Below are 23,262 nucleotides of genomic sequence, written 5' to 3'. Positions count from 1 at the left end.
GCCCCGCATCGCTGAGCTAGAGACACATTCCTCTCCCTGCAGGGCCTCAGCTGGGTTCTCACCAGCTCCTGGGGCAGGGGTGGTCACGCTCTCCACATCTGCTGGCCTTCAAGGACTTACAGCAGCGCCTGCCACCCCTACCCTCCTCCTTGCTCCTGCTCATGGGGGCCCAGACAAGACCCAGAGGCAGCTCATAAGCAGGGCCTGATTATGGAACCAATGGCTCGAGTTGTATCCTAGAGACAAGAAGTGGCCTTCCCACCGCAGGCCAGAGGAGGAGCCAAGAGGCCCTGGCTCTCAGGCCCCAGCTGCCCAGCACCCTGGCACTTCCTTGCAGAGGTTCACCCCTTGTCTCCAATTCCCTCCCTGTCTACAAGCAGGTGGCAGCCCTGCCGCTCTTGCCACTTCTTGGACTGGCAGGGCCTCTGAGAAGGAAAGAGAAAAGGAAGGATGAACCCCAACTTCCAAGAGGCTCACTGCTCTGAGCCCCAGCTCACCCAGCTCCTAACAGGGCTTGGGGTGGAGGCTCACCCGGCACCCCTTGACCCCAGCATCCCCTACCTGTGCCCGCAAGGCTTGACTCTGCCTCCTGGTCACTTTGGCGATCATGTCCACCATCCTGGCCCCTCTGAGTCAGGACAGAGCCCTGGGAAGGTTTTGGGGGTGGAGCCCAGGGGCACTACCCCAGTGCTGGCACAGGGCAAGAGGGAAACAAGAAGTTGCCTTGAGATGGCGGGAGGCTGAGACTCCAGCCCATTTCCTGTCAGGGCAGCGGAAGTGCTGCCTGAGTCAGGGGGGTGGGGTGGAGGGGCCTCAGGTTGGGGGTATTTTTATGCTTCTAGAAACACCGCTGGCTGCCCCACTCAGTGCTCTAATGACCTGTGAGTTGCATCCCAGGCCCAGACACAGCCATGGCGTGGGCTGCACAGGGGAAGATTACCCCCCAGATGCAGCCGTAGTGCGGGATTCACAGAGAGAATCAAGCTGGGCCTGTGGGGGACGGGCGCACCAAACAGGCAGGGCGGACAGAGGGAGCGCTGAGCGCTGGGGGCCTGGCTGGCCTGGAGTAGCTCCTGGGGCGGAAACAGGACAATGAGTGGTAGTCTACTCCCTCCAGGCCCAGGGAGGACGTGATGGGAAAGAGGAAGCTCGTGGGGGGGAGGGGAAGGCTTCCCAAAGAGGAAGGGGTCTGGGCCGATGTGATATCAGAAGGAGCTGGTGTCTGGGCTGTGCCAGCCCCAAGGAGGACAGGAAGGATTCTGACCACCCCACAATCTGGCCGCCTGACCACCTGGGTCTGTCTCCTTCAGACTTGGTCACCAAGATGCATGTACCTTCCCATGCCTGCGTGCCCACATCCACCCACTCCCACCTGCGTGTCCACATACGTGTACAAGTGTGCCCGTGCCTGTCCCCTGGTCTCCAAGGACCCAGAGAAGAGGGCCAGGCATCATCTTCTTCCAGGAGGAAGGTTAGATCTTCCTCCTGGCCTCTCTTCCCTTCACCCCCTCATGTGGGGGTGTCAGACCCCAGCCACGCACATTGTACGCAGCCCTGAGTGAGAAGCTCCAGCACCTCCTCTGAGCCCAGGGTCCCATCTCGTCTTCTCTCCTCCCTTAGAATTGCTTCATCCCCAGAATTAAGAGCCAGACAACACCAAGCCCACCAGCCCACCCCTGCCGAAGCCCACCTCCCTTCCAGGTCAGGCTCTGACTCCCCCCTCCCACCCTATGCCCATTCTTCCTCCTCTGGCCCCCACCCTGGCTCTCTTTTCTCCCCTGCCATGTCCCTCAGCCCCTCCTCTCCTGTACCTACTGTGGGCTGGGGACAAGGACCCCATGCAGAGACAGGGACGGTGTGAATGTGGGGCACGAGACACTTGGAGAGATCACACTGGGAGCAAGACTGGGCCCCATGCCCTGCTCTGCCCACTGAGCTCTCCTACCACTGCCCTATCCCCTGGGCCTGACTCAGAAGACCAGACCCCAGGGGTGGGCTAATCCCCTCCTCCCTGCCAAGGTGGAGGGCAGCGGGAATCACGGAAGCCCGGAGGCCGCATGCTCATCACACGCCTGACCCATTTTACTGTCCCCATCCTGAGGCAGGGATGCGAACACACACACACACACACACACACACACACACACACACACACACTCACACCACACACATGCAGTTGCCTATGACAGGTCACCAAGGGATATGCAACCAGGCCCCAGAGACAGGAAGAGCCTGTAAATTCCAGAGAGGCCAGAAACTCTGAGCCACCAGGGAGAAGCTGGGTGGGGATCGGAGAGAGGAGGACAGGTGTGGAATCCAGGTCCTCAGCACTGCCCTGAAGGTAGAGCAGGAGGGAGGGCAGGGACTCCCTGTGGGAGGGGCCAGGAGTGTCAGTGTCAGGGCTGGGACTGCAGAACGTGCAGCCAGCAGCTTGCCTGGCATCTCACCTGCTTCTCTTACCCAGTAGGAAGCTGGGCCCCCATGATGGGGATGTCCCGGGAGGATCCCGCCCCAAACTATAGGGACTGAGGAAACCCACACAGTTCCTGCCTGTTCTTGGTTGGCTCTCAGGCTCTGTTTGGGCTTTCCTTCCCCCAGCAAGAGGAGGTGATGACCACAGTGGCTCCCCTGTGGGGTCTACCTCCCTCCACCACATGCTCACACCTCTGAGAGGCACAGGGGGAGGGTGAGGAGAGGTTCTAGAACAAACCAGCTGCACAGCACCCATCCTCTCCCTGCCTGACCTTGCTCTTCCCTCCCAAACCCTCATAGGAAATGCTGGAGCAGGAGCAGGTGCACTAGGAAGACCCAGTCCTCTGAGGCTAGAGGCAAGGTAAACACCTCTAAAGCAGGACTTAGCTCAGGAACTGGCTCGGGGGCTGGTAAGGGGACATGGTGTCCTTTGTTGACTCAGTGAGTCTGCTCTGTGCCACCCAGGCCAGGTGGAGGGAGAGCCGGAAGGAATGGTGATCTTCACCTCACGGAGCTCAACCGTGTCCACACGACAGGTCCCTCCCCTGATCACATGGTCTCCAGGTCAGACACTGGGTCTCCCTTTACCCATCCTGGCCCGGCCCAGAGTTGCACATCCAGGGGCAGTATCAAGGGAGCTGGGGGTGACCCGCAGGATCCTGGACCTTGGGCCTCAGTAGCTTTTGGGGAACTGTATGTAGCTCAGCCCTCTGAGATTCTGATGGAAGTGGTTTGGGCTGGGGCCTGGGCAAAGCTTTTAATTTTAAGACTCCTCGGGTGATTTGACTGTGCCGCTGGTGAGGCGCTATGGCTCAGTATAATCTTTCCTTTTTTTTTTTATTGATATGGAGTCTTACTCTGTCACCCAGACTGGAGTGCAGTGGCTCGATCTCAGCTCACTGCGATCTCTGCCTCCCAGGTTCAAGTGATTCTCCTGCCTCAGCCTCCTGAGTAGCTGGGATTACAGGTGTCTACCACCATGCCCAGCTAATTTTTGTATTTTTAGTAGAGATGGGGTTTCATCATGTTGGCCAGGCTGGTCTGGAACTTCTGACCTCAAGCAATCTGCCCACCTCGGTCTCCTAAAGTGCTGGGATTAGAGGCGTGAGCAGCCTGGCTGGCTCAACGTCATCTTATTGCATGAATGCGGGGTGAGATTCCAAACGTAACGGTTTCAGGTGAGACTCTTTTCTTGGGCATGGGGCAGAAGCTTCCATTGATTCAAAGGGAAAAAGAGTGTAGAGCCGGAGTCCAGAACTCGAGCTCTTGTCTAGATTCTACTTCAGCTTCTTGCTGAGCAGCCGCTTGAATTTCTGGGCCTCAGTTTCCTCATCTGTAGAACAGAGCTGTCAACCCTGCCCCATCACAGGGCTGGCTCTGTGAAAGAGCCGAGCCGACCACGGGGTCCCACCCCGTGGGGCTGGGGGAAAGCAGGCCTGCACTTCTGCTTTTCTGACTTTGGGTTTTGATTGAGTGCCCTCGGCTCTGGACTCAGTCCCCAAACTCTGGGTGACCTCATGGGGCTGCCTGCCTGGCCTGCTCCTCCAGGGCGGGGTGGGAGCTGGGGTGGGGCCTCCCCAGGGCTCACATGGCCTGTGCTCTAAGTAAGGCTGGCAGAGACCTAGCAGGGCCGCTGGTGCCAGGAGGGATCAGAAATGGTCCATGAGGTGCCAGGTTCGGTGGCTCACGCCTGGAATCCCAGCACTGCGGGAGGCTGAGGCAGGCGGATCACCTGAGGTCAGAAGTTTGAGACCAGCCTGGCCAACATGGAGAAACCCTGTCTCTACTAAAAATACAAAAATTGGCTGGGCGTGGTGGCATCTGCCGGTAATCTCAGGTACTTGGGAGGCTGAGGCAGGAGAATCACTTGAAGCTGGGAGGTGGAGGTTGCAGTGAGCCAAGGTCAAGCCATTGCACTCCAATCTGGATGACAGAACAAGACTCTGTCAAGAAAAGAAAGAAAGAGAGAGAGAGAGGAAGGAAGGAAGGAAGGAAGGAAGGAAGGAAGGAAGGAAGGAAAGAAAGGGAGGGAAAATGAGACCAAGGAGTGGTCACCTTCTGCCCACTCCCTCAAACATATCTGTGTTTGCATCCACCATTCCTTCGCCCTCCCCCAGTGGAAGGCACAGGGGCCTGCCGGCCAGGCCAGCCTCCCCAGCCCAGACCTGAAGGACCCACATAGCCTCCCCCTTGCTCGGAAGTGGTCTCACCTCAAATCTCCAACCCTTCCCTTCTGACTACCTTTGTCCCTTTCTCATTTCAACAAACTCAAGTCCTCTGCATCTTTTTTTTTTTTTTTTCTTTAAGACAGGGTCTTGCTCTGTCACCAGGCTGGAGGGCACTGGCACAATCACGATTCACTGCAGCTTTGACTTCTTGGGCTCAAGCAATCCTTCCACCTCAGCCTCCCAAGTAGCTGGCACTACAGGCCTACACCACCATGCCCGGATAAGTTTTTATTTTAATTTTTTAGAGACAGGGTCTCACTATGTTGTCCAGGGTGGTCTTGAACTCCTGGGCTCAAAAAATCCTCCCACCTCAGCCTCCCAAAGTGCTGGGATTACAGGCGTGAGCCACCGTGCCTGGCCAACATTTTCTTTTTAACATGTAGAAATCAACTGGGTGCAGTGGCTCACACCTGTAATCCCAGCACTTTGGGAGGCTGAGGCAGATGGATCGCTTGAGATCAGGAGCTCGAGACCAGCCTATGCAACATGGTAAAACCCCATTCTACTAAAATTAAAAAAAAAAAAAAAAAAAAAAAAAAAAAAATTAGCTGGGTGTGGTGGTGGGCACCTGTAGTCCCAGCTGTTTGGGAGGCTGAGGCAGGAGAACTGCTTGAACCCCAGAGGCAAAGGTTGCAGCAAGCAAGATCACACCATTGTTCTCCAGCCTGGGCTACACAGAGAGACTCTGTCTCATAAAAAAAAAAAAAAAAAAGTTTGTTCTGAGGACCCAGCTCTGCATTCCCTTTTTACAACTGATTTCTTTTTCTCTTCCTCCTTTTCGAGCCAACTTCTCTGTCCCCTCACTTAGCCAACCAGCCCACCGCTCAGAGGCCTTCCACCACTTCCTTGATGACAGATCTGGTCCTCCCTGGCCTGACTTCTCTCCAGTGTTTCCTCGTTAAAATCCTCTCCTTCTTGGGCTTCCTCGGGCCAGGCCTCCTGGTTTTCCTTTTCCTTCTCTGCTACTGCTCAGCAGTCGGGCCCCAGGCTCCATCTCCTCTGCCACAGCCTCAAGCTGGGCATTTCACCTGGGTTCCCACTCCACCTCACTGGGAGAGCCCTGCTGGCTGTAGATCAGCACTCACAGCACGGTCTCCAGGCTCATGTCTCCCTGCCATCAGGATGTGCTTTGTACATGTCGAAAGCTGTGTCCCAAATCAAATCTGTCCTCTCCCTCCTTCTTCCCCTGTCTCAGCATCTGAGTGACGTCTACCTCTGTCACTCAAAGTAAAATCATTCTTGCCTCCTGCTTGCTTTGCCTCACCTGTCGCTGAGCCCCATTGATCCGATCAGCCCAAGCCTTGCAGACCTGCCTACCCGGGTTAGAGGAACACGGAAATGGCGGCAAGGAAGCAAACAGACACCTGGCAGGCAGGGCAACAAGTCAGGGTCGAGGCAGAAGTAAAGGGTGGGGCTCTTCAAGAGAGATTTAAGAGACAGCTGGATGTAAGCCATGGCCTTGGACGGGCTCCTGAACCAAATGAATCAGCTGCGAGAGAGATGTTTAGGATAAAGCGGACATCCAATGATGGCTTAGCTTACATTAAGGAATTATTGTTATTTTTGCCAGGTATAACCATGGTAGAGTGTTTATGGAGAAAGACATCACTTTTCAGACATGCATGCTGAAGTTTTCAGGGGTGAAATATGATGCCTAGAATTTATAATTCATCAGCAATAAATAAATAAAAAATAAATAAAAACAAACATGGCAAATATTTTTTTTTTCTCTTGTCTTCTTCCTTTTTAAAAACTAGTAGAGTAGCTAGAAGGGAGCACATATTGTTAAATATAGGCAGTAGGTAATTGTATTCATTTAAAACATATTCTTTTTGGCTGGGCACAGTGGCTTATGCCTGTAATCCCAGGACTTAGGGAGGCTGAGGCGGGAGGATCACCTGAGGTCAGGCATTGGAGACCAGCCTGGCCAACATGGTGAAAGCCCTCCTCTACTAAAAATACAAAAATTAGTGGGGCATGGTGGCGTATGCCTGTAATCCCAGCTACTCGGGAGGCTGAAGCAGGAGAATCACTTGAACCTGGGAGGCGAAAGTTGCAGTAAGATGAGATCACGCCATTGCACTCCAGCCTGGGTGACAGAGCAAGACTTGGTCTCAAAAAAAAAAATTCTTTTTGGCTGAGCATGTTGGCTCACAACTGTAATCTCAGCAGAGCACTTGAGATCGGGAGTTCAAGACCAGCCTGGCCAACATGGTGAAACTGTGTCTCGACTTAAAATACAAAAATTAGCCAGGCCTGGTAGCACGCGCCTGTCCTACCTGTTTGGCCCTCCTCAGCTCTTGGGGCAAGGGTGCAAGAGCCATCCTGCCTTCTCCCGGGTTCCCATGATGGGGCAGCCTGCCCCAGGTTTTCCCTGGGAGCCCCCATCTCAGACACAGCCTCTTACCTGTGCCAGCCAGGTCCCACCTACCCACTGCCCCAGCCTATGCCTGACTCAGGCAGTAGCAGGTCACATTTGGGAGCAGAGAGGAAACGGTGTGTTTAAGTGGCCTTATTCTCAGAATCCCAGTTTCCAGAGCTGTGTCTGACAGGGACAGGAACTCCTTCATCTGTGACACATGGTGCGGGGGGTGAGTGGGAAGGGGAGCTGGGAGGGCAAGTCTGTTTCCAGATGAGAAGAAATGAACAACTTTTTTTTCTTTTCCTTTTTTGAGACGGTCTCGCTCTGTCACCCAGGCTGGAGTGCAGTGGTGCGATCACAGCTCACTGCAGCCTCAACCTCTTGGGCTCAAGGAATCCTCCTACCTCGTCCTCCCACGTAGCTGAGACCACAGGCTTATATGGTAGTGACAGTGAGGATGGTGAATAGTAAAAAAGTGTGAAGGAAATGTTCAAACAGGCTGGGCCTGGTGGCTCACACCTGTAATCCCAGCACTTTGGGAGGCCAAAGCATGAGGATTGCTTGAACTCAGGAGTTTGAGACCAGCCCGAACAACACAGTGAGAGCCCACCTTTATGTTAAAAATAAGTAAATAAATTTAAAACTTAAAAAAATAAAATGTCCAACATGAAGAAAAGTAAAAATAAATTTTTTTTGAGACAGACGCTTGCTCTGTCACCCAGGCTGCAAGGCTGTTGCACCATCTCAGCTCACTGCAATCTCCACCTTCCAGGTTCAAGTGATTCTCATGTCTCAGCTTTCCAGGTAGCTGGAATTACAGGCACAGGCCACCACACCTGGCTAATTTTTGTATTTTTAGTAGAGATGGTGCCAAGGAGGCAGGGAACAGGGAGAATTCCTGCTGATGTTTTGACCTCATGGATGTCCCACGCCCACAGGCCCACTGGCAGAAACCACCATCCCTTCTCCCTTTAGGGTCCCCCACCAAGTGGGGTACTCCTGCAGCCCGACCCCAGCTCTGGGGAACAGACATGTAAACTCACTCTGTGACAGCTCAGCAGGGGGAACAGACAGAACTACCAAACCAGCACTTGACCCCAGCACCACTGGGACGCAGGACCCGCTAAACCAGCCTTGGCCACCAGACCCCAGCACCGCCGGGACCCAGGACCCAGTAAACCAGCCTTGGCCACCAGACCCCAGCACCGCCGGGACCCAGGACCCAGTAAACCAGCCGCCGCCACCAGACCCCAGCACCGCCGGGACCCGGGACCCACTAAACCAGCCGCCGCCACCAGACCCCAGCACCGCCAGGACCCAGGATGCACTAAAGATGCCATCATAAGTCATAGGGAAAGACAAACTTGTCAGTGAAAGGTCACAGGACACCTGGCTGGCCATCCAGAGATAAACAAATAAACAATTATATAAACAAGGAAGGCTCCACATCTCACTCTTTCCATCCTCATTAACCCTCAAAGGATTAAAGATTTAAAATTTTTAAAATGAAGGCATGAAAATAATCAAAGAAGAAAACAAAATCCAATATGCTGTACATATATACATAAGCCTATATATTATATATATATGTCTATGTATAAAACACTTCAATATGCTGTATGTGTATATATATATATATAAATATATAATATGCTGTGTGTATATATATATATATATATATGTGACTTCAATATGCTGTGTGTGTATATATATAAAAGACTTTGTAACAAACACTCAAAATATAAAAGCCATAAAATAAACGATTGCTACACTGGACTACTTAAGTGTGTTTTAAGAAACTTGCCTGGCAAAATGATGCTATTAGCACAGTCAAAAGACAAGCTCAGGGTGGGGGAGGGAATTCCGACTCATGTCATAATAGACAAAGGGCAATTTTCCCTAGTATAGAAAAAGCTACCAGAACTCAACAAGAAAAAACCCAATAACCCAATACACAAACAGCCAAAGGATATAAATAGACCATTCACAGAAAATAAAAAGGTGAAATGGGGGAACAAACAGATCTTAAGTATATGAAAAATACTCTTACTGGAAAGAGAAATGCAAATTTAAAGTATCTTAAGATAATACATTTTATGGTCAGATTGGCAGAAAACAAAAGTTTGACATTAGTCAGTTGACCAGGCCGTGGGGAATAGACACCCTCGTTTGTGTTGGTGAAGGCAAATTGGTATACGCCTCACGGGATATACTCATCAAATATCTATTATTTACCTTTTGACCCCAAAATCCCACTTCTGGAATTTTTCCTACATCTACATGTACATATATAAAAGGGTATATAAAAGAACATTGATTATGGTATTGTTGTGATAGCAAAAAATGGGAAGTGTTCCAAGTGTCTGTTACTAGAGACTGGTAAAATGGATTATTCGTAGTGGTAGGGAAGGAGATACAGTCTCTCTAGATCCAATCTCCACGATACATTGTCAAAGAAATAAATAAAACAAAAAGTAAACAAGTTTTTTTATCTTGTTTTACGCACAGGGCGGTGTGCAATTTTACTTACCATAAAATGTATTATCTTAAGGTACTACCTTTTCTTAAGAGAGAGAGAGGAAACTAAGTGATCAGATATGTAGTTATACTAGTTTGTACTCAGAAACTCTGGAAGAAGGAAGAAAGAATGAATGAAAGGGGTGACTTTTGAGTTGATGGAGGACAGAGCAGGGAAACGGGGTACATGTGAGATTTTTACTACAGACTTTAAAATATTGCTTTGATTTAAAAAAAAAAAAAAACCTAGCAAAATAAACTCAAGGCTATTGGCAAAATAGAGGGACTAGAGAATGCAATCACACCTGGAATATAAACTCTTAAGGACACTCGAATCAAACAGAGTTCTAAAAGACGACTGATTTTTAGAACTGAAAATATCTCATTGGACTAGTGGAAGGAGAAGAAATACACCCCTGAGATTCGGATTTGCAGCCTGGAAGGTCAAGAAGAAATATCAACCCTCAGAGCAAAAGTACACCAAGATTGAAACGAAATAGAGGCCAAAGATGACCTGGGAGGGCCCAGTCCGGAGTGCTCACAGGTAAAGGAAGGAAAAGGTGAAAAACAGCAACCAAGCAGCAGGCCAGGCACGGTGGCTCACGCCAGCAATCCCAGAACTTTGGGAGGCTGAGGCAGGTGGAACACTTAAGGTCAGGAGTTTGAGACCAGCCTGACCAACGTAGTGAAACCCTTACATCTTGACTAAAAATATAAAAATCAGCTGGGCATGGTGGCATGTGCTGTAATCCCAGTAACTCAGGAGGCTGAGGCAGGAGAATCACTTGAATCTGGGAGGCGGAGGTTGCAGTTTGCCGAGATCGCACCACTGCACACCAGCCTGAGTGACAGAGCAAGACTCCATCTCAAAAAACAAATGTCAGGCGAGGTGGCTCTGGGAGGCGGAGGTTGCAGTTTGCTGAGATCGCACCACTGCACACCAGCCTGAGTGACAGAGCAAGACTCTGTCTCAAAAAACAAATGTCAGGCGAGGTGGCTTGTGCCTGTAATCCCAGCACTTTGGGAGGCTGAGGCGGGCAGATCACAAGGTCAGAAATTTGAGATCAGCCTGGCCAATGTGGTGACACCCTGTCTCTACTAAAAATACAAAAATTAGCCAGCCATGGTGGCATGCACCACCATAAATAAATAACTCAGGAAGTTGAGGCAGGAGAATCACTTGAACCCAGGAGGTGGAGGTTGCAGTGAGCAGAAATCGAGCCATTGCACTCCAGCCTGGGCAAGAAGAGGGAAACTCAGACTCAAAAGAAAAAAGAAAGATAATGGAGAAAAAAAAGAATGCTAAGCAAGTGCAAAAAAACACACAAAAAGTATAAGGAGTGGTCATATTAACAATAGAAGGGTGAAATTTAAGGTTAAGCTGTATAATGGAATAAAGAGAGACATCATGTAATGCTAGACGGGCACAATTTGAAACAACAGAACACTGGAAATCTGCATGCGTAGGAAATATAGACAGCAAAAACGAGTAAAAGCAACAGAAGAGCTTTATAGAGAAAAATTGAGTGGAGTGTTTAACACATTTCTAACTGAATTACAGTGAAAGACCCCCGCCCCCAAGCACCAAAGGCTATAAAGGAAATTAAAGTGTGAATAATATAATCAATAAACTTGAGTTGGTGCAGATAGGACCTTCATCCCTTAAGTAGAAAACATGCATTTTTCCAGCCAGGCGAGGTGGCTCACACCTGTAATCCCAGAATTTTGGGAGGCTGAGGGGGGTGGATCACTTGAGGTCAGGAGTTCCAGACCAGCCTTGCCAACATGGCAAAACACCCTCTCTATTAAAAATGCAAAAAGCCAAGTGTGGTGGTGCACATCTGTAATCCCAGCTACTTGGAGGGCTGAGGCAGGAGAATCGCTTGAACCCAGGAGTTGGAGGTTGTGGTGAGCCGAGATAGCGCCACTGCACTCCAGCCTGGGTAACAGGGTAAAACTCCGTCTCAAAAAAATAAAATAAAATAAATAAATAAAATAAAATATGCATTTTTCTTATATGTCCTATGAAAAACTTAGAAAAATCATTTACTTGGTCACAAAGAAATGCATAATAATATTTAAAAGTGGAGAGTTTACACATCTGGTGAAAATGAATGCTTTTCTAGTAAAATGTAAAATGGCCAAAAAAAGTGAGTAGAAACTTGAATAAACTAATTACCACTGATGAGGAAAAAAAAAAAAAAATCTGCCACTGAAAAAAGCACTGGGTCCAGAGGGTTTCATGAGAGGGAACTGTAGAAACCTTTTGAATTCATCTCTGTCAATACCTTCCTCCTCCAAGAAGCACTCCTGGATTCCCCTCTTGCCAACAAGATTCTGGGAGGGCGGCTCCTCCAACATGCCCCCATCAGTTCTTTGCAAATTCATCATATATCATATCATATCATATAATATCATATCATATTTGCCATATCATAACTGCCATGCCATACCATATCATAACTGGATCTGCTGTTCAATTTCTCCTGGACAGTAAGCTACGTGAGGGCAGGAACATCCTTTATTTTTCATTGCTCCCTAGTGTCTAGTACAGCAGCTGACACTCACTGACTAGGTGAATCTGCTAAATGAAAAAGCCAAAGGCACAATCGTCATTTACGATGTGCTGTCTCTACAGGAACTGCCTAAGACATCCACGTAAGAAGGCAGAATAAATGGGAAAAAACCAACATGATAGCAGTCATTTGATTGAGATTTCCTCCTGTTATCCAAATATTTGTAATGGAATTAAGCTCTTTTTATAGGGAGGGAATAGCAATTTGCACATTTAACTGGGCCAAGGAAGAGAAAGGAAGGGGGAGGCTGGGAGGGTTCTGCAGGCAGGCCCTTCTGCTACCTTTGCTTCCTGTCTGTAGCCCAGCCCCTAGACAGACACAGAGGTCTGGACAGGGGCCCCTGCCCCACTCCCTTCATGCCCCACAGGGGACCCCCAGCCAGGAGAAGGCAAGGAGGCAGGGTGGGCACCCACAGGAAACTCAGCTGGACAGAAAGGTCCCGCAGGCCTCACCCAGCAGCTCTGGAAGTTCCCTCAACACCAGAATCCTTCTGCAATCTGGAAACAGAACTTCCCAAAAGTTAGCAAGAGCGCCTGTGCCCCTGTGCCCCTGTCCCCCAGAGCCCTAGTCCTGGCAGCCCCATTTCCCCTCAATATGCTCCAACACCGCTGAGCTCCCACTCCCCGGCACAGATCCAGCTCCGAATCTCCCTAACATTCAGGCAGGGAGCCCGACCACATTCCTGGTCATCGGCTACTCCCTGGTCATGATCATGGACTCTCCCATTTCCCAGGGCCTGGCACGGACCACCTGCCCAGGCTGGCATTCCGTACTGATGCCCACCCCTCCCTCTACTGGACACAGTCAGCTCTAAGAAGGGCAGAGAAAATGGGTCTATGGGAGCTAAGCTATGAGGACACAAAGGCCTAAGAGTGAGACTATGGACTTCGGGGACTTGGGAGTGGAGGAAGCGTGGGAGGGGTGAGGGTTAAAAGGCTAGGCTTTGGGTACAGTGCACACCACTCGGGTGACATGTGCACCAGAATCTCAGAAATCACCACTAAAGAACTTATTCATGTAACCAAACACCACCTGCTCACCAAAACTATTGAAATAAAATTAACATTAAAAAAAAAATAGGTCTAGAGTGTGGTCAACTGCTGGGGCTTGGGAAGGAAGTGAGGGGGCAGGTGGGCTTGTCCTGGGGCCCATTTCAGGCTCCTGGGGGATCAAGGGGGCCAGAGACTAAGAGGTGAGAACCAGGCACAGGCTCCAGGGAGACCCCCGGAGACCATGGGGCCTGCAGGGGATGGGGGCGGGGGGCAGGGAGATCTCTGGGTGGACAGCAATGTGAGGTGAGGGTGAGAGGGGGACCCAAGAAGCTGCTGTCTCCTAAGTCCTAGGCAGGCAGAGGGGCTCCTGGGCCAGCCTGGGGCTGCAGGTGACTCACTGGGAGGGAACTGGGTCAGGTGCAAAGAAACCAGCAGAGCCACCCCAGGGCAGCCGCCCCAGTGGGGGTTGGGGGTGGGCGTTGCTGGAGGAGGGAGTACAGGCAAGGGGCTACCTGGAGTCCCCTCAGCTTGGCCTCAGCTTCCTGCTGTTACCAAGGCCCGTTGCCAAAAGCTCCCTGGCTGGCCCCGAGGTAGGACAGATGGGTCTGCCCCGAGGCCAGTTCCTTTCTCTCAATCACAGCGGCCACGGGCTGCCCTCGGGGTTTGTCCTAGGAAGTGGGTGCTGGGCCTGGATCCAGAGCGGAGGGGCCCCCAGGTGGGTTTTAGGGTTTGGGGAAGGGAGGGGAGAGAGTGGGGAAACTGCTGGGGCCACCATCTTGTCCCCCAGGGGCAACAGCTCACTTACAATTCCCAGCGCAGGAGGAGGAAGGAGGGCCCTGGGCTCCGTCCAGTTGGGGCTGCCAGCTCAGGTGCGGCCTCCAGGGCTACTTGTAGAAGAAGGTGCAGCGGCTGGGCTGGAGTCTCCCTCCCAGCGGCCAGTGCCCCAGCAGCACGGCCGGCTCTGGCTCCACCTGCCCGGGCCTTCCCACCTCTGGGCGGGTTTGGTGACCGCACCCTGAAATTCCAGAGTCAGAACCACAGCCACGGGGTCCCTTTATTGCACCGCCTTTGGCCTGGCTTCCCAGGGCTCCCGGAGTGGCCTCTTTGGGGGAGGGGAGGAGTCATCCCTGCTTACCTCCCCCAGTCTCCCTCTCTCCCCTCTCAGAAGGGTTTGCTTCTGCCCTCTCCTGGGCAGCAAGAGAACAGGAGACGTCCCTCTTCTGGGGCATCATCAACTTTCCCACAACAGGGCTGGACACACAGGATGCTCAGAAGAAGGAACGCATGCCTGCCTTCGGCTTGGACTGTTCCTGCCAAGGGAAACGGGGTGGCCAACCTTAAAGGCCACCTGGCTGAAACTGAACCTGGTGGCCAGGGTGGGGCTGGGGGTCAGTGGGCCTGGAACTGTCCTAGACACAGCCACTTCCTGGCTGTGTGACATTCGTCCTGTCACTAAACCTCTCTGAACTTCTGTTTGTACTCAAGGTAAATGGAGGTGCTTATGGCTGCCCTCTGGGCTGCTGGGAGCTTAACCCTGGGTACAGGCTTTTGAGCCAGAGCCCACAGGACTGTTAGCCCCTTTGGGACTGTGTCTTCCCACACTTTGTCCCCAGTGTCCCCCATGGTGACCAGCACACACCAAGTGCTCAATATGTGCAAGGAGAGTGCATGGGGGCAACAAGGCTGTAAAACACCGTCCAAGGAAGGAGCTCCTCTGTTCTGGGGGTGCCTGGCCCTGCCAGTAGCCTGCCCTAAGCCCTGAGCCGCTGCCTGACAGGCAGGCGTCCCCACACACTCCCCAGGGCCCCTGTGCCACTGCCGTCCCCACATCCTGCCCTCTGTTCCACACCCACCACTCCTTTCTTCCAAGATCCCTTCTCAGCACCAAGCCCCTCCCCACCTTTAGCCTCCCCATCTCCTGCCCACCCCCCTGAACTTGGGGACGTTTCCATCCATGACCCTACACCCACTCTGGACACACTGTGTCTCTCTCCTTCTGCCTATTGTCCACACTCTCAGTTCACACCCTCGCTTCACTCCTGACCCACTGCCGGCTGCCTTCAGCAACCCCTGGCCAGCTGAGCCTCTGGCGGCCACCTGGGTAACTGTTAGATGGCCTTTCTCTCACATGACTTCCTGTGCATCCTTCTAGACACTTCTTGGCCTCTGAGCCAGCACTTCGATGCTTCTCTTCCCTTTGCCTGGCATCTAAATCCAGGCGGGTCCCATCTTTTCCCCACCCCAATCCTCCCTAAGTCGCCCCCTCAATAAGCAGCACCACGGTCTGCCCACGAGTGCCAGCTGGGAATCTAGAACCCAGCCTGAGTTCCCTCCCAGCTCCCTCAGCCCCTGACCCTGCCCATCTACCTCCCAAACCTCCTGTCACTGCCACATGCCCACAAGACCACCAAGAGCTTTGGCCATTTTTGAAGCCCTGGCCATAGGGATTTTTTTCTCAGTCCCACTCCTGTCTCTACTGAAAGCCTTAGAGTGGCTGCAGGATAACGTGCATATTCCTGCAAGGGCCCAGGAGGCCCTGCCCAGGTGGGGCACACTCCACTCCTGAGCCCCAGCCTCAGGTCTTCTCTTGCTGGCCTCCTATCCAAGAGGGGCGAATCCCGCAGGACCATGGCTGTGCCTCAGTCCTCTCTAGATCTGGAGGCTCACCAGGGCTTGGCAGGTATTCAGTTAGTTCATGCCGAATGAATGAGTGAAAGGTCCTGGAGGATCACGGTGGGAAAATGCCTGCTGGGAGAACTAAGAGCAGGGGTGGGGTTCCCTTGGCGGGGGCAGGACCAACTCCCTACCCTGGACTTTGTTGGGGGTGGAGCGCCAGGGAGACCCACAGCTGCCTCTTGAATAAAGCACCATGGCAGGGAAGGTGGTATTATTGCACCCATGGCACAGGGAAGGAAACAGGACTGGAGTTGCAAAGTGACTTGTGGAGGTAACAGCGAATTAGGGCCACGAGTGAGGCCAGGGAGCAGCCTGTCTCTGGCCAATGTCCTAGTTCCTAGCTGGGTAAGTCCCCTGCCCCCATCATCTGTGCCCCTCCCCCCATATGCCCCTGCAACTGGGAACCTGCTGGGAGCTGGAGGAAGGATGGGCAGATGGGCCACCTGGCAGGCGCCCTGGCTGTGGGGGTCATCTGTCTTCTCAGGAGATGTCAGGACCTGGGCAGTCTCCTTCCTTTTTGGTTCTGGGCCCTGGGGTGGTGGCCCTTGGGCAGACCTAAAGAACCCTGGCTCATAGGTAAAGGGCTCATAGGTAAAGGCCGCTCCTCTGCCCTCCCCAACACACACTCTCTGTGCACTCTGAGCCAGACCCTGGGCCAGATGCGAGGTTCAAAGGGCGAGGCTATTCCCACACCTTCAGGGGCTCCGCTCAGACGGGCAGGCACCCTCCCACCGTCACCAGGACAGAGAATGTGGAGAGGCCCGGAGGTGCGCCACCGAGAGCTGCGCAGGAAACGGAGGGACGCCGGGAAGGAAGAGCGCTGGCATCCAGCCACCCATCTCAGAGAATCTGCCTGACCCGCTGGCAGGGGCGTAAGACAGAAGACAGGAACCTGCCGCGGTCCCCAGCCCCGCCCGCCGGGTGCCGTTCTCCACCCTGGCCACAAGGCGGCGGGCTGCCGCTGCAGGAGCCCGAGTGAAGGCGGCGCAGACCCACGGAAGCCGATCCAGGACGACCCAGACCGTCTGGGTGGACCCCCGGCTTCTGCCGAGCGCTTCGAAGCCTTACCTCGTTTACAACGCTTACGACGCTTACAAGGCTTACAGCGCTAATCCTTAGGTATTGTGCTTACACCCGAGGACGCTGGGCCTGGGGGAGCGTCCTCGGGTGTAAGCTAAGTGGCTGTCAGCAGCTGGCAGGTGACCCAGCAGAGTCCAGTTCGCCTTTCCCTAGCCTCAAAACCTGAGCTCTGCATTGTAACGAGATGGGCGGATGGAAGACCCAGCAGCGGGCCTACGGGGACGTGCCTCCTTCGTCTGGGCATTCCGGACTCAGTCCTGGCACATGATAGGCATCAATGTTCGTGGTAACGACATCAAGTACAGCGAAATAAATCAGGGGCTCCCAAGGTTCAGAGGTCATCCGTCCACTCCCTCCCTTTAGGCTAAAGAACAAACCGAGACCCTGAGAGAGGAAGAGAACCGGCCCTAGATCGTCACACAACCAGTGGCAGATGGAAGAACGGTTCTGAGCACACTTTTCCCCCCCTCGGGGTGCCCCTCCCTTTAAAGCTCCTAAAGTTCAAAATGTCAGGGTCGCCCAGAGTGTTCTGAGAATGTAAGGGTGTTTTTAAACGTGCTCTATTTTCGATTTCCCAGATTAACACAACTGGATTCTGAAGAGGGGAATAAACAACCTCACCATAACCGGATTTCTTTCTGAAACAAACCCATCAAGAGTTCTTTTAAAAAAGGAACTAAAATGCTGGAAGCACCCTCAGAGAGAAGCAGACGCCTGACTTTCACATCCACCCTCTCATCTGACCCCAGGGAGACAGGCAAGGCGGTTGAGCAGGCTGTAGGCCCGCGATACCCCCCTTCCGTGCCCAGATGCGCTTCTGAATACGGAACAGCTGGGATTTGGAAAGATAATATTGGGCACACACCTGCTGTAGGTTACATAACCTCCCAGCAGGGCTTGGGGCAGCAGCCGACCATCGAGCTCATTTGCATTTCTGCAGCAAAACCTGAATATTCACACAAGCGCGATAAATAAAGACCATTAACAGCCTCACATCAGTTCAAGCGCAAAACCTTTGGATTTCCAGGGAGCTTTGGAGACTAGGAATAGCACATGAGGGACTGGGGGTCTCCACCGCTCCCGTTTCCCTGTTGGGGAGAGAAGCTCATCCGAAGTCTTCGGACAGAGGTGGGCGTCGTGCCCGACGCTGAGCGGAGCGGGTCTCCTGGTTTCCCTGCTCCGTGCTGACGTGGTCCCCAGCTCGCCTCCCCGCCTCTGCGCCCCGGGGGTCGTACCTGCTCCGCGCTCTTCTCCCGCGGCGGGCCGCGCACGTCCTGGATGGCCTCGTAGATGTTCTCTGAGTCGCTGCGCGCCAGGGGCCGCGGGCACACCCAGGAGCCCGCCACGCTGCAGGCCTTGAAGCTGCCGCTGCTTCCAAGGAGGCCGGCAGGAGGCGAGACGGCTGTGCGCGCCAGGTCGTCCAGGGACTGCGCGGGCCGCACGGGCGCTGCGGGCCGCAGGTACAGGCAGGCTGGCAGGCCCGGCGCCAGGCTGCTGCGCTGGGTCGCAGTGCAGCGTTGCGCAGGGCCGCACAGGGAGCTGGCGCGGCCTCGGGGCTCCGCTGGGGCGCCGTTGGGGTCCCCGGCCCCCGCCGCGCTCAAGAACCGGTAGTCATAGGCCAGCGGCTCGGGGGCAGCGGGGCCCGGGTAGGGACCTGGAGGCGGGGCGACGGCAGGGTTGCCCAGCGCGGGCAGCTCGCGGACGTACTGTGCGGGCAGGTAGAAGGGGCGGCCACCGGGCTCGCGCCGCACGTGCCACCAGTGCTCGGTGCTGCGCCGCAGCAGCCGGTAGCGCTCATTGGGCCGGATGGCCACGCGGCGCCCGTCCTTGCCGGTGTACTCGAAGGGGTGCTCCACCAGCACGTACACGTCCCCCTCCACGTCCGCCGCCATCGCGGCCCCGGCGTTTTCCTGTGGGCAACAAGGAGGAGGGCCGCGGAGGTCAAGACCACCGAGCCCGGAATAGCCCGGAACTCGAGGACAGACTTGGGTTTGAGTCCCGATCCTGCACTCGCCGTTCGCCTTCGGGCCTCAGTTTTCCCATCTCTAAAATGGGGACTTGCATAAAATCACATCTAAGGCTTCTATTCTTACACTCGCATCTAAGGCATCCATTCTTAAACTCAGTGCTGGAATTAGGACAACCCCTTCGTTCCGTGGGGTTATTTATAAGATTTGAGCCTCGCTTCAGACCTGCGGTGGGAGATTATGGCTAGTCTTGGTCCAAATAGACTGTAAGAGAAGCCTTGGCTTTAAAACGAGGGGTGATTGTCCTCTCTAAGGCCGACACCACGCTTGCTTATTAATAGTTGACTGAGCCTTAGTTTTCCCGTCAGTCAAGTGGGAAGACAATCCTGCCGCTTCCCGGGCCTGTCCTGCCTGGAGGCCTCCCGCCCGCAGAGAATCCGCAAAGGGTCCGGTGGCACCGCCTCCCTCCAGGAGCCTGCGCTCCCGCCCCAGGTCAGGGTTGGGATGCGGGCTCTGCAGGCGGCCGGGCCAACAACTCTGTCTGGGGGCTGTCCCTGCCCCGCTTAGTCCAAGGGCCTTGGTGTAGGGGCCTCCGCTGCCAAGGCGGGGTAACCGGTTCTCTGGGTTTCTCTTTCCTTACCCAGCGGCTTCACCGCAGACTTGAGCCGGAGCCCGGCCCGCCCAGCCCGGCCCGCACCGCCCCCTGCTCTCCTGCTCTCAGGCCGCCTCCAAGAAAGGCCCCGCCCTTGCGGCCTGCCCACCTGCCCTGTGACCTCTATAGTGTCCCCACGAGAGTGGCCCCTGGAGAATGCACTCTGAGACAGTGACTATCCGTGCGGAGTCCCAGAGCAGGGGCCCTCAAAGCTCTCCCGAGTGGTCACAAGCCCCGCTCCCGCCCCGGCTCCGGTGTGTTAGGGATGAGGAAGGGCCTAAGTAAATGGGCCTGCGCCCCTCCACCAAAGCCACGAGTCGGTGCCTGGGCCCGCCAAACTCCCACACTGACCACACCTCCTCCTTCCCCCTAAAGTGGCCCGGGCCAGGGGACCGGAGACCACCGCTTGCCGAGGCTGAGGGACCGAAGGAGCAGTGTCCAACGGTGGTCCCCACAGGGCTCCTCCTTCGCCACTTTCTCAAGCGTTCCTCGACGAGGAAAGGGTGTAAACTGAGTCACTAAGCACACCGGACCCCGGAGGCGGGGCCATCGAGCTGCCCAGAGGTGGGCCAACAAACCCCAAGGAGGACACTCCCCCGGCGCCCTTTCCCCCTGGACCCCGCGGCGCACTCACGTCGGCTGTGGGGGCCTCAGGGAGCCCATGGGCTGGGTGGGAGGAGCCGGTGGTGGCGGCAGGTTAGGCCCCTACCATTGCCGTGGGCGGGGCTTCCAGGGGCGAGGCCGGAGATGCTGCGCGGAACCGGAGCTGGCAAAGGGAGCGAAGAGGGACAGGGACGCTCAGGCGTGCAGTCACCGATACCCAAAGCAGCTGTGTCTGGGCAGGGCAAGGAGGAGCCTGAATGCCTCTGCTGGGGACCTTGGGGGGCATTGGGACAAGGCCCGGAGCAGAAGGCCAGGTGGGCTGCGACTGAAGCTGCGCTGGCCGGTCACGAGCGGAAGCCATGGAGAGTGGGGCCGCCCCTGCCCCGCCTTCCCCCAACCCCCCCGGCGATTTGCTGTCCACGCGTCCCTCCGGCGCGCGAGTCTGGGAATGCCGGGCTGGGGCTGGTTGACTCGTCCGGGCGTTCCCGTTCTCGGGGAGGTAATTTGCACCCGGAATCACCTACTGAGAGCCCTTCCAACTGGATTGCAGACCCGCCCGCTCCGGGCCCACCTTCTCCCTCACCAGGGCCTTTCCGGGCGCAGCCCGGCCCGGCCTGGAAAAACTCCGAGCGGGATTCCCACGCAGGGACGACCACCGGAGCGCAGCGTCTTAGGCTAGATAAGAAGGGGACTGGGCCTTGCTCCTTCCCCGACCCTGGGGAAACACAGAGAAGGGGAAGGATTCGGGGAGCCTGGAGGAGCACTGGATCGCGAGAACGCACCCGTCGCCAGGTCCCTTGCGTCCACTGCCCAGGCGACGCAAGCTACAGGGGCGTCAACGCCTGGGTCGGCGCTGAGGGCCTGGGCCGGCGCTGAGGGCCTGGGCCTGCTCGCTTCCCGCCCCCAGATAGAGGGCAGCCCTTCGCCTACCTTCTCCTCCCCGTGGGATGCGGCCCGCGCAGCTCCCGCCCCAGCGCGGAAACAAGGGGAGCAGGCGCGCCGAGCTCCCGGGTGCGGACCCGCCACCTGCCGCACCCTTCCCTCCCCCACCCTGCCCCTTTCCCCACCCTCACCCCACCTCCCACCCCAACCCCCGCTCGGCTCCCCACTCCCGACCCTGCCTGCCCGGGCACCTCGGGGCGTCTGCTCACCAGCGTCGCCTCCACTTGTCCCGGCAGGCGCGCGTGGGATCGCCGTCCCGCGCTCCCTCCTAGACCGCGCGGCTCCCGCGCTACCCGGTTTCCTGTTCAACAATATCACCAGGGAGGCACCGGCGGAGAGCGCCCAGCAGAACTTCCTCCCGGACTGGGGCTGGGCTGAGGTTGCGAGAGACAATCCCCGGTGTCCTGGCTTCCTGTCCCCTCTGGGCCGGGCCGGCGCCTAAGAAGCGAAGACGCCACCCCCTCCCCTGCACTTCCCGGGATCCTGGGCCACACCTGGCTGTCTCCAGGGAGGAGGAGGCCACAGGGCTGAGATGGTGGGACTGGGGAGGGCGGGAGCCAGCCCCAAAGCTTCTTCTGGCCAGATTGCCCTCCCACCATCCCCCACCCCCTCTTGATCCTCGTCGGGAAGGAGGGCCACCCTCCAATCCGTCCTCAGGGTAAGCTCAGAATCCAGCCCCAGGGCCGTCTGCCTTGGGGTCTTCTGTTTGGAACTTATCTGCCTCTCTGGACAGGCAGCCTGGCCCCTCTGCCCTGACCCTGCACTCACTCCAGATATCACAAGCCCCAGCCCCAGCAGACCCCCTACCCTCAGGGGCCCCAAGGATGAAGTTGTGCCTGTGGACCTAGCTGTGTGTGCTGAGAGCTGTCTGAGTCAGGCCCGTGTTCTGGGAGGAAGATGGGCTGCACCCCAGGCCATGGCCCCTCTTGACACCACCTCCTGGGGGTCCAGGGTTGGTTGGGAAGCTGAATCTGGCTATGCTCCTTCTGGAACTCCCTTACTCCTGCATCTTTGCCCCTGCTAGGCATTGCCCACCCGTGAGTCCACACTTCCTCTGAGAATCTCAGTTTGTCTGAGGCCTGGTGGCATCTGGGGATCCTCCAGGAACTCAGCATTGGTCTTTGGTGCCCGACATGCTTAGAAAATAAGTTACTGGAGGAATCTTCTTTCCACTCACTTCACTGGAAGATTAAATGAGGTCCACTAAGCAGTGCTTACCACATGCCCCAGTGCACACAATATATCAGCTTTTTTTTTTTTTTTTTTGGGAACACAGTCACTGTTGCCCAGACGAGAGGGCAGTGGTGCAACAACGGCTCACTGCGACCTCCGCCTCTGGGTTCAAGTGATTCTCCTGCCTCAGCTTCCTGGGTACCAGCCATCATGCCCAGCTAATTTTTGTATTTTTGGTTTTTTAAAAATTATTTGATTTTTTTTGTGGGGGGGGGGGGACGGGTTTCTGGCAAAAACCGGAAAGCCTGCTAGACAAATTCTAAAAGAACTACTGCACTAATTTTTGTATTTTTGTAGAGACAGGGTTTCACCATGTTGGCCAGGCTGGTCTTGAACTCCTGACCTCAGGTGATCCGACCGCCTCCAACTCCCAAAATGCTGGGATACAGGCGTGAGCCACTGCGCCCAGCTATATCAGCTATTATAACTGCTTATATTATGTGATGAGCTCTTAGGGGTTGGATTGGTATTTCCAAAACGCCTGTCCTCCTTCAGGCAGAAAAGAAGTGGAAGTCCCAGGTACTCAGAAGGCTGAGGCAGGAGGATTGAACCTAGGAGGCAGAGGCTGCAACGAGCTGAGATCATGCCACTGCACTCCAGCCTGGGCAACAGAGTGAGACTCTGTCTCAAAAAAAAAAAAAAAAAAAAAGAGGTAGGGGAGAAGGGGAAACAATAGAAGCGCTTTGCTGAGGATGGAGAGGGGCTGAGCTGCCGGCAGGGCAGCACCAGGTTGTGCTGTGGTCCTCCACTGGGCCTCCTCCCCAAGTTTCTCTTCTCTTCTCTGGGCCTACCATCTACTGTACTGGAGGGAGGTGAGGCCCTTGGGGGAAGCTAGGGCAGAGGGTGCTACCCTATCTGCTGAAAGGGGCCTTCAAGGACAGGAAATTACAAACCTGAATGTTGTCTGTTTCTACCCCATTTCACTGCAACCTGATTTCCCTGAGAATTAGTCTGTTTCCTGC

General features: G+C 55.0%; 2 protein-coding genes and 1 non-coding gene across 7 annotated transcripts in view; 1 reads left to right on the top strand and 2 right to left on the bottom strand.

The window, feature by feature from the left end:
* ARHGAP27 (Rho GTPase activating protein 27) overlaps positions 1–20,273 on the bottom strand; it is a 34,887-nt gene extending 14,614 nt beyond the window's left edge. For 4 of the 5 annotated variants that reach the window (XM_032270020.1, XM_032270022.1, XM_032270023.1 and 1 more), the window contains exons 1-2: positions 20,157–20,273; positions 18,139–18,813 (exon numbers count right to left, since the gene is read on the bottom strand). In XM_032270020.1, coding sequence (XP_032125911.1) covers positions 18,139–18,795 — 657 coding nt within the window. In that variant the 5' untranslated portion in view covers positions 18,796–18,813; positions 20,157–20,273. Of the gene's footprint in view, positions 1–561; positions 2,090–18,138; positions 18,814–20,156 lie in introns of those variants that run through there. The other variant, XM_032270025.1, reaches the window with a different exon arrangement.
* LOC116543968 (ubiquitin carboxyl-terminal hydrolase 51-like) lies at positions 20,159–21,075 on the top strand. Its single transcript, XM_032270027.1, has one exon. The coding sequence runs from the start codon at positions 20,270–20,272 to the stop codon at positions 20,999–21,001; it is 732 nt and encodes a 243-aa protein (XP_032125918.1). The 5' UTR covers positions 20,159–20,269; the 3' UTR covers positions 21,002–21,075.
* A 1,442-nt stretch (positions 21,076–22,517) lies between these two features.
* Positions 22,518–22,579, bottom strand: LOC116543976. The gene has a single exon (XR_004265772.1). It is a non-coding gene; the product is annotated as a U7 small nuclear RNA (small nuclear RNA).
* Positions 22,580–23,262: the final 683 nt, after the last annotated feature.

Source organism: Sapajus apella, unplaced genomic scaffold, assembly GCF_009761245.1.
Source record: "Sapajus apella isolate SASKATOON/1434 unplaced genomic scaffold, GSC_monkey_1.0 scaffold201, whole genome shotgun sequence".
Taxonomy (NCBI): domain Eukaryota; kingdom Metazoa; phylum Chordata; class Mammalia; order Primates; family Cebidae; genus Sapajus; species Sapajus apella.
Note: the sequence above shows the minus strand (reverse complement) of the source record. Positions and strands in the feature narration are given on the sequence as shown.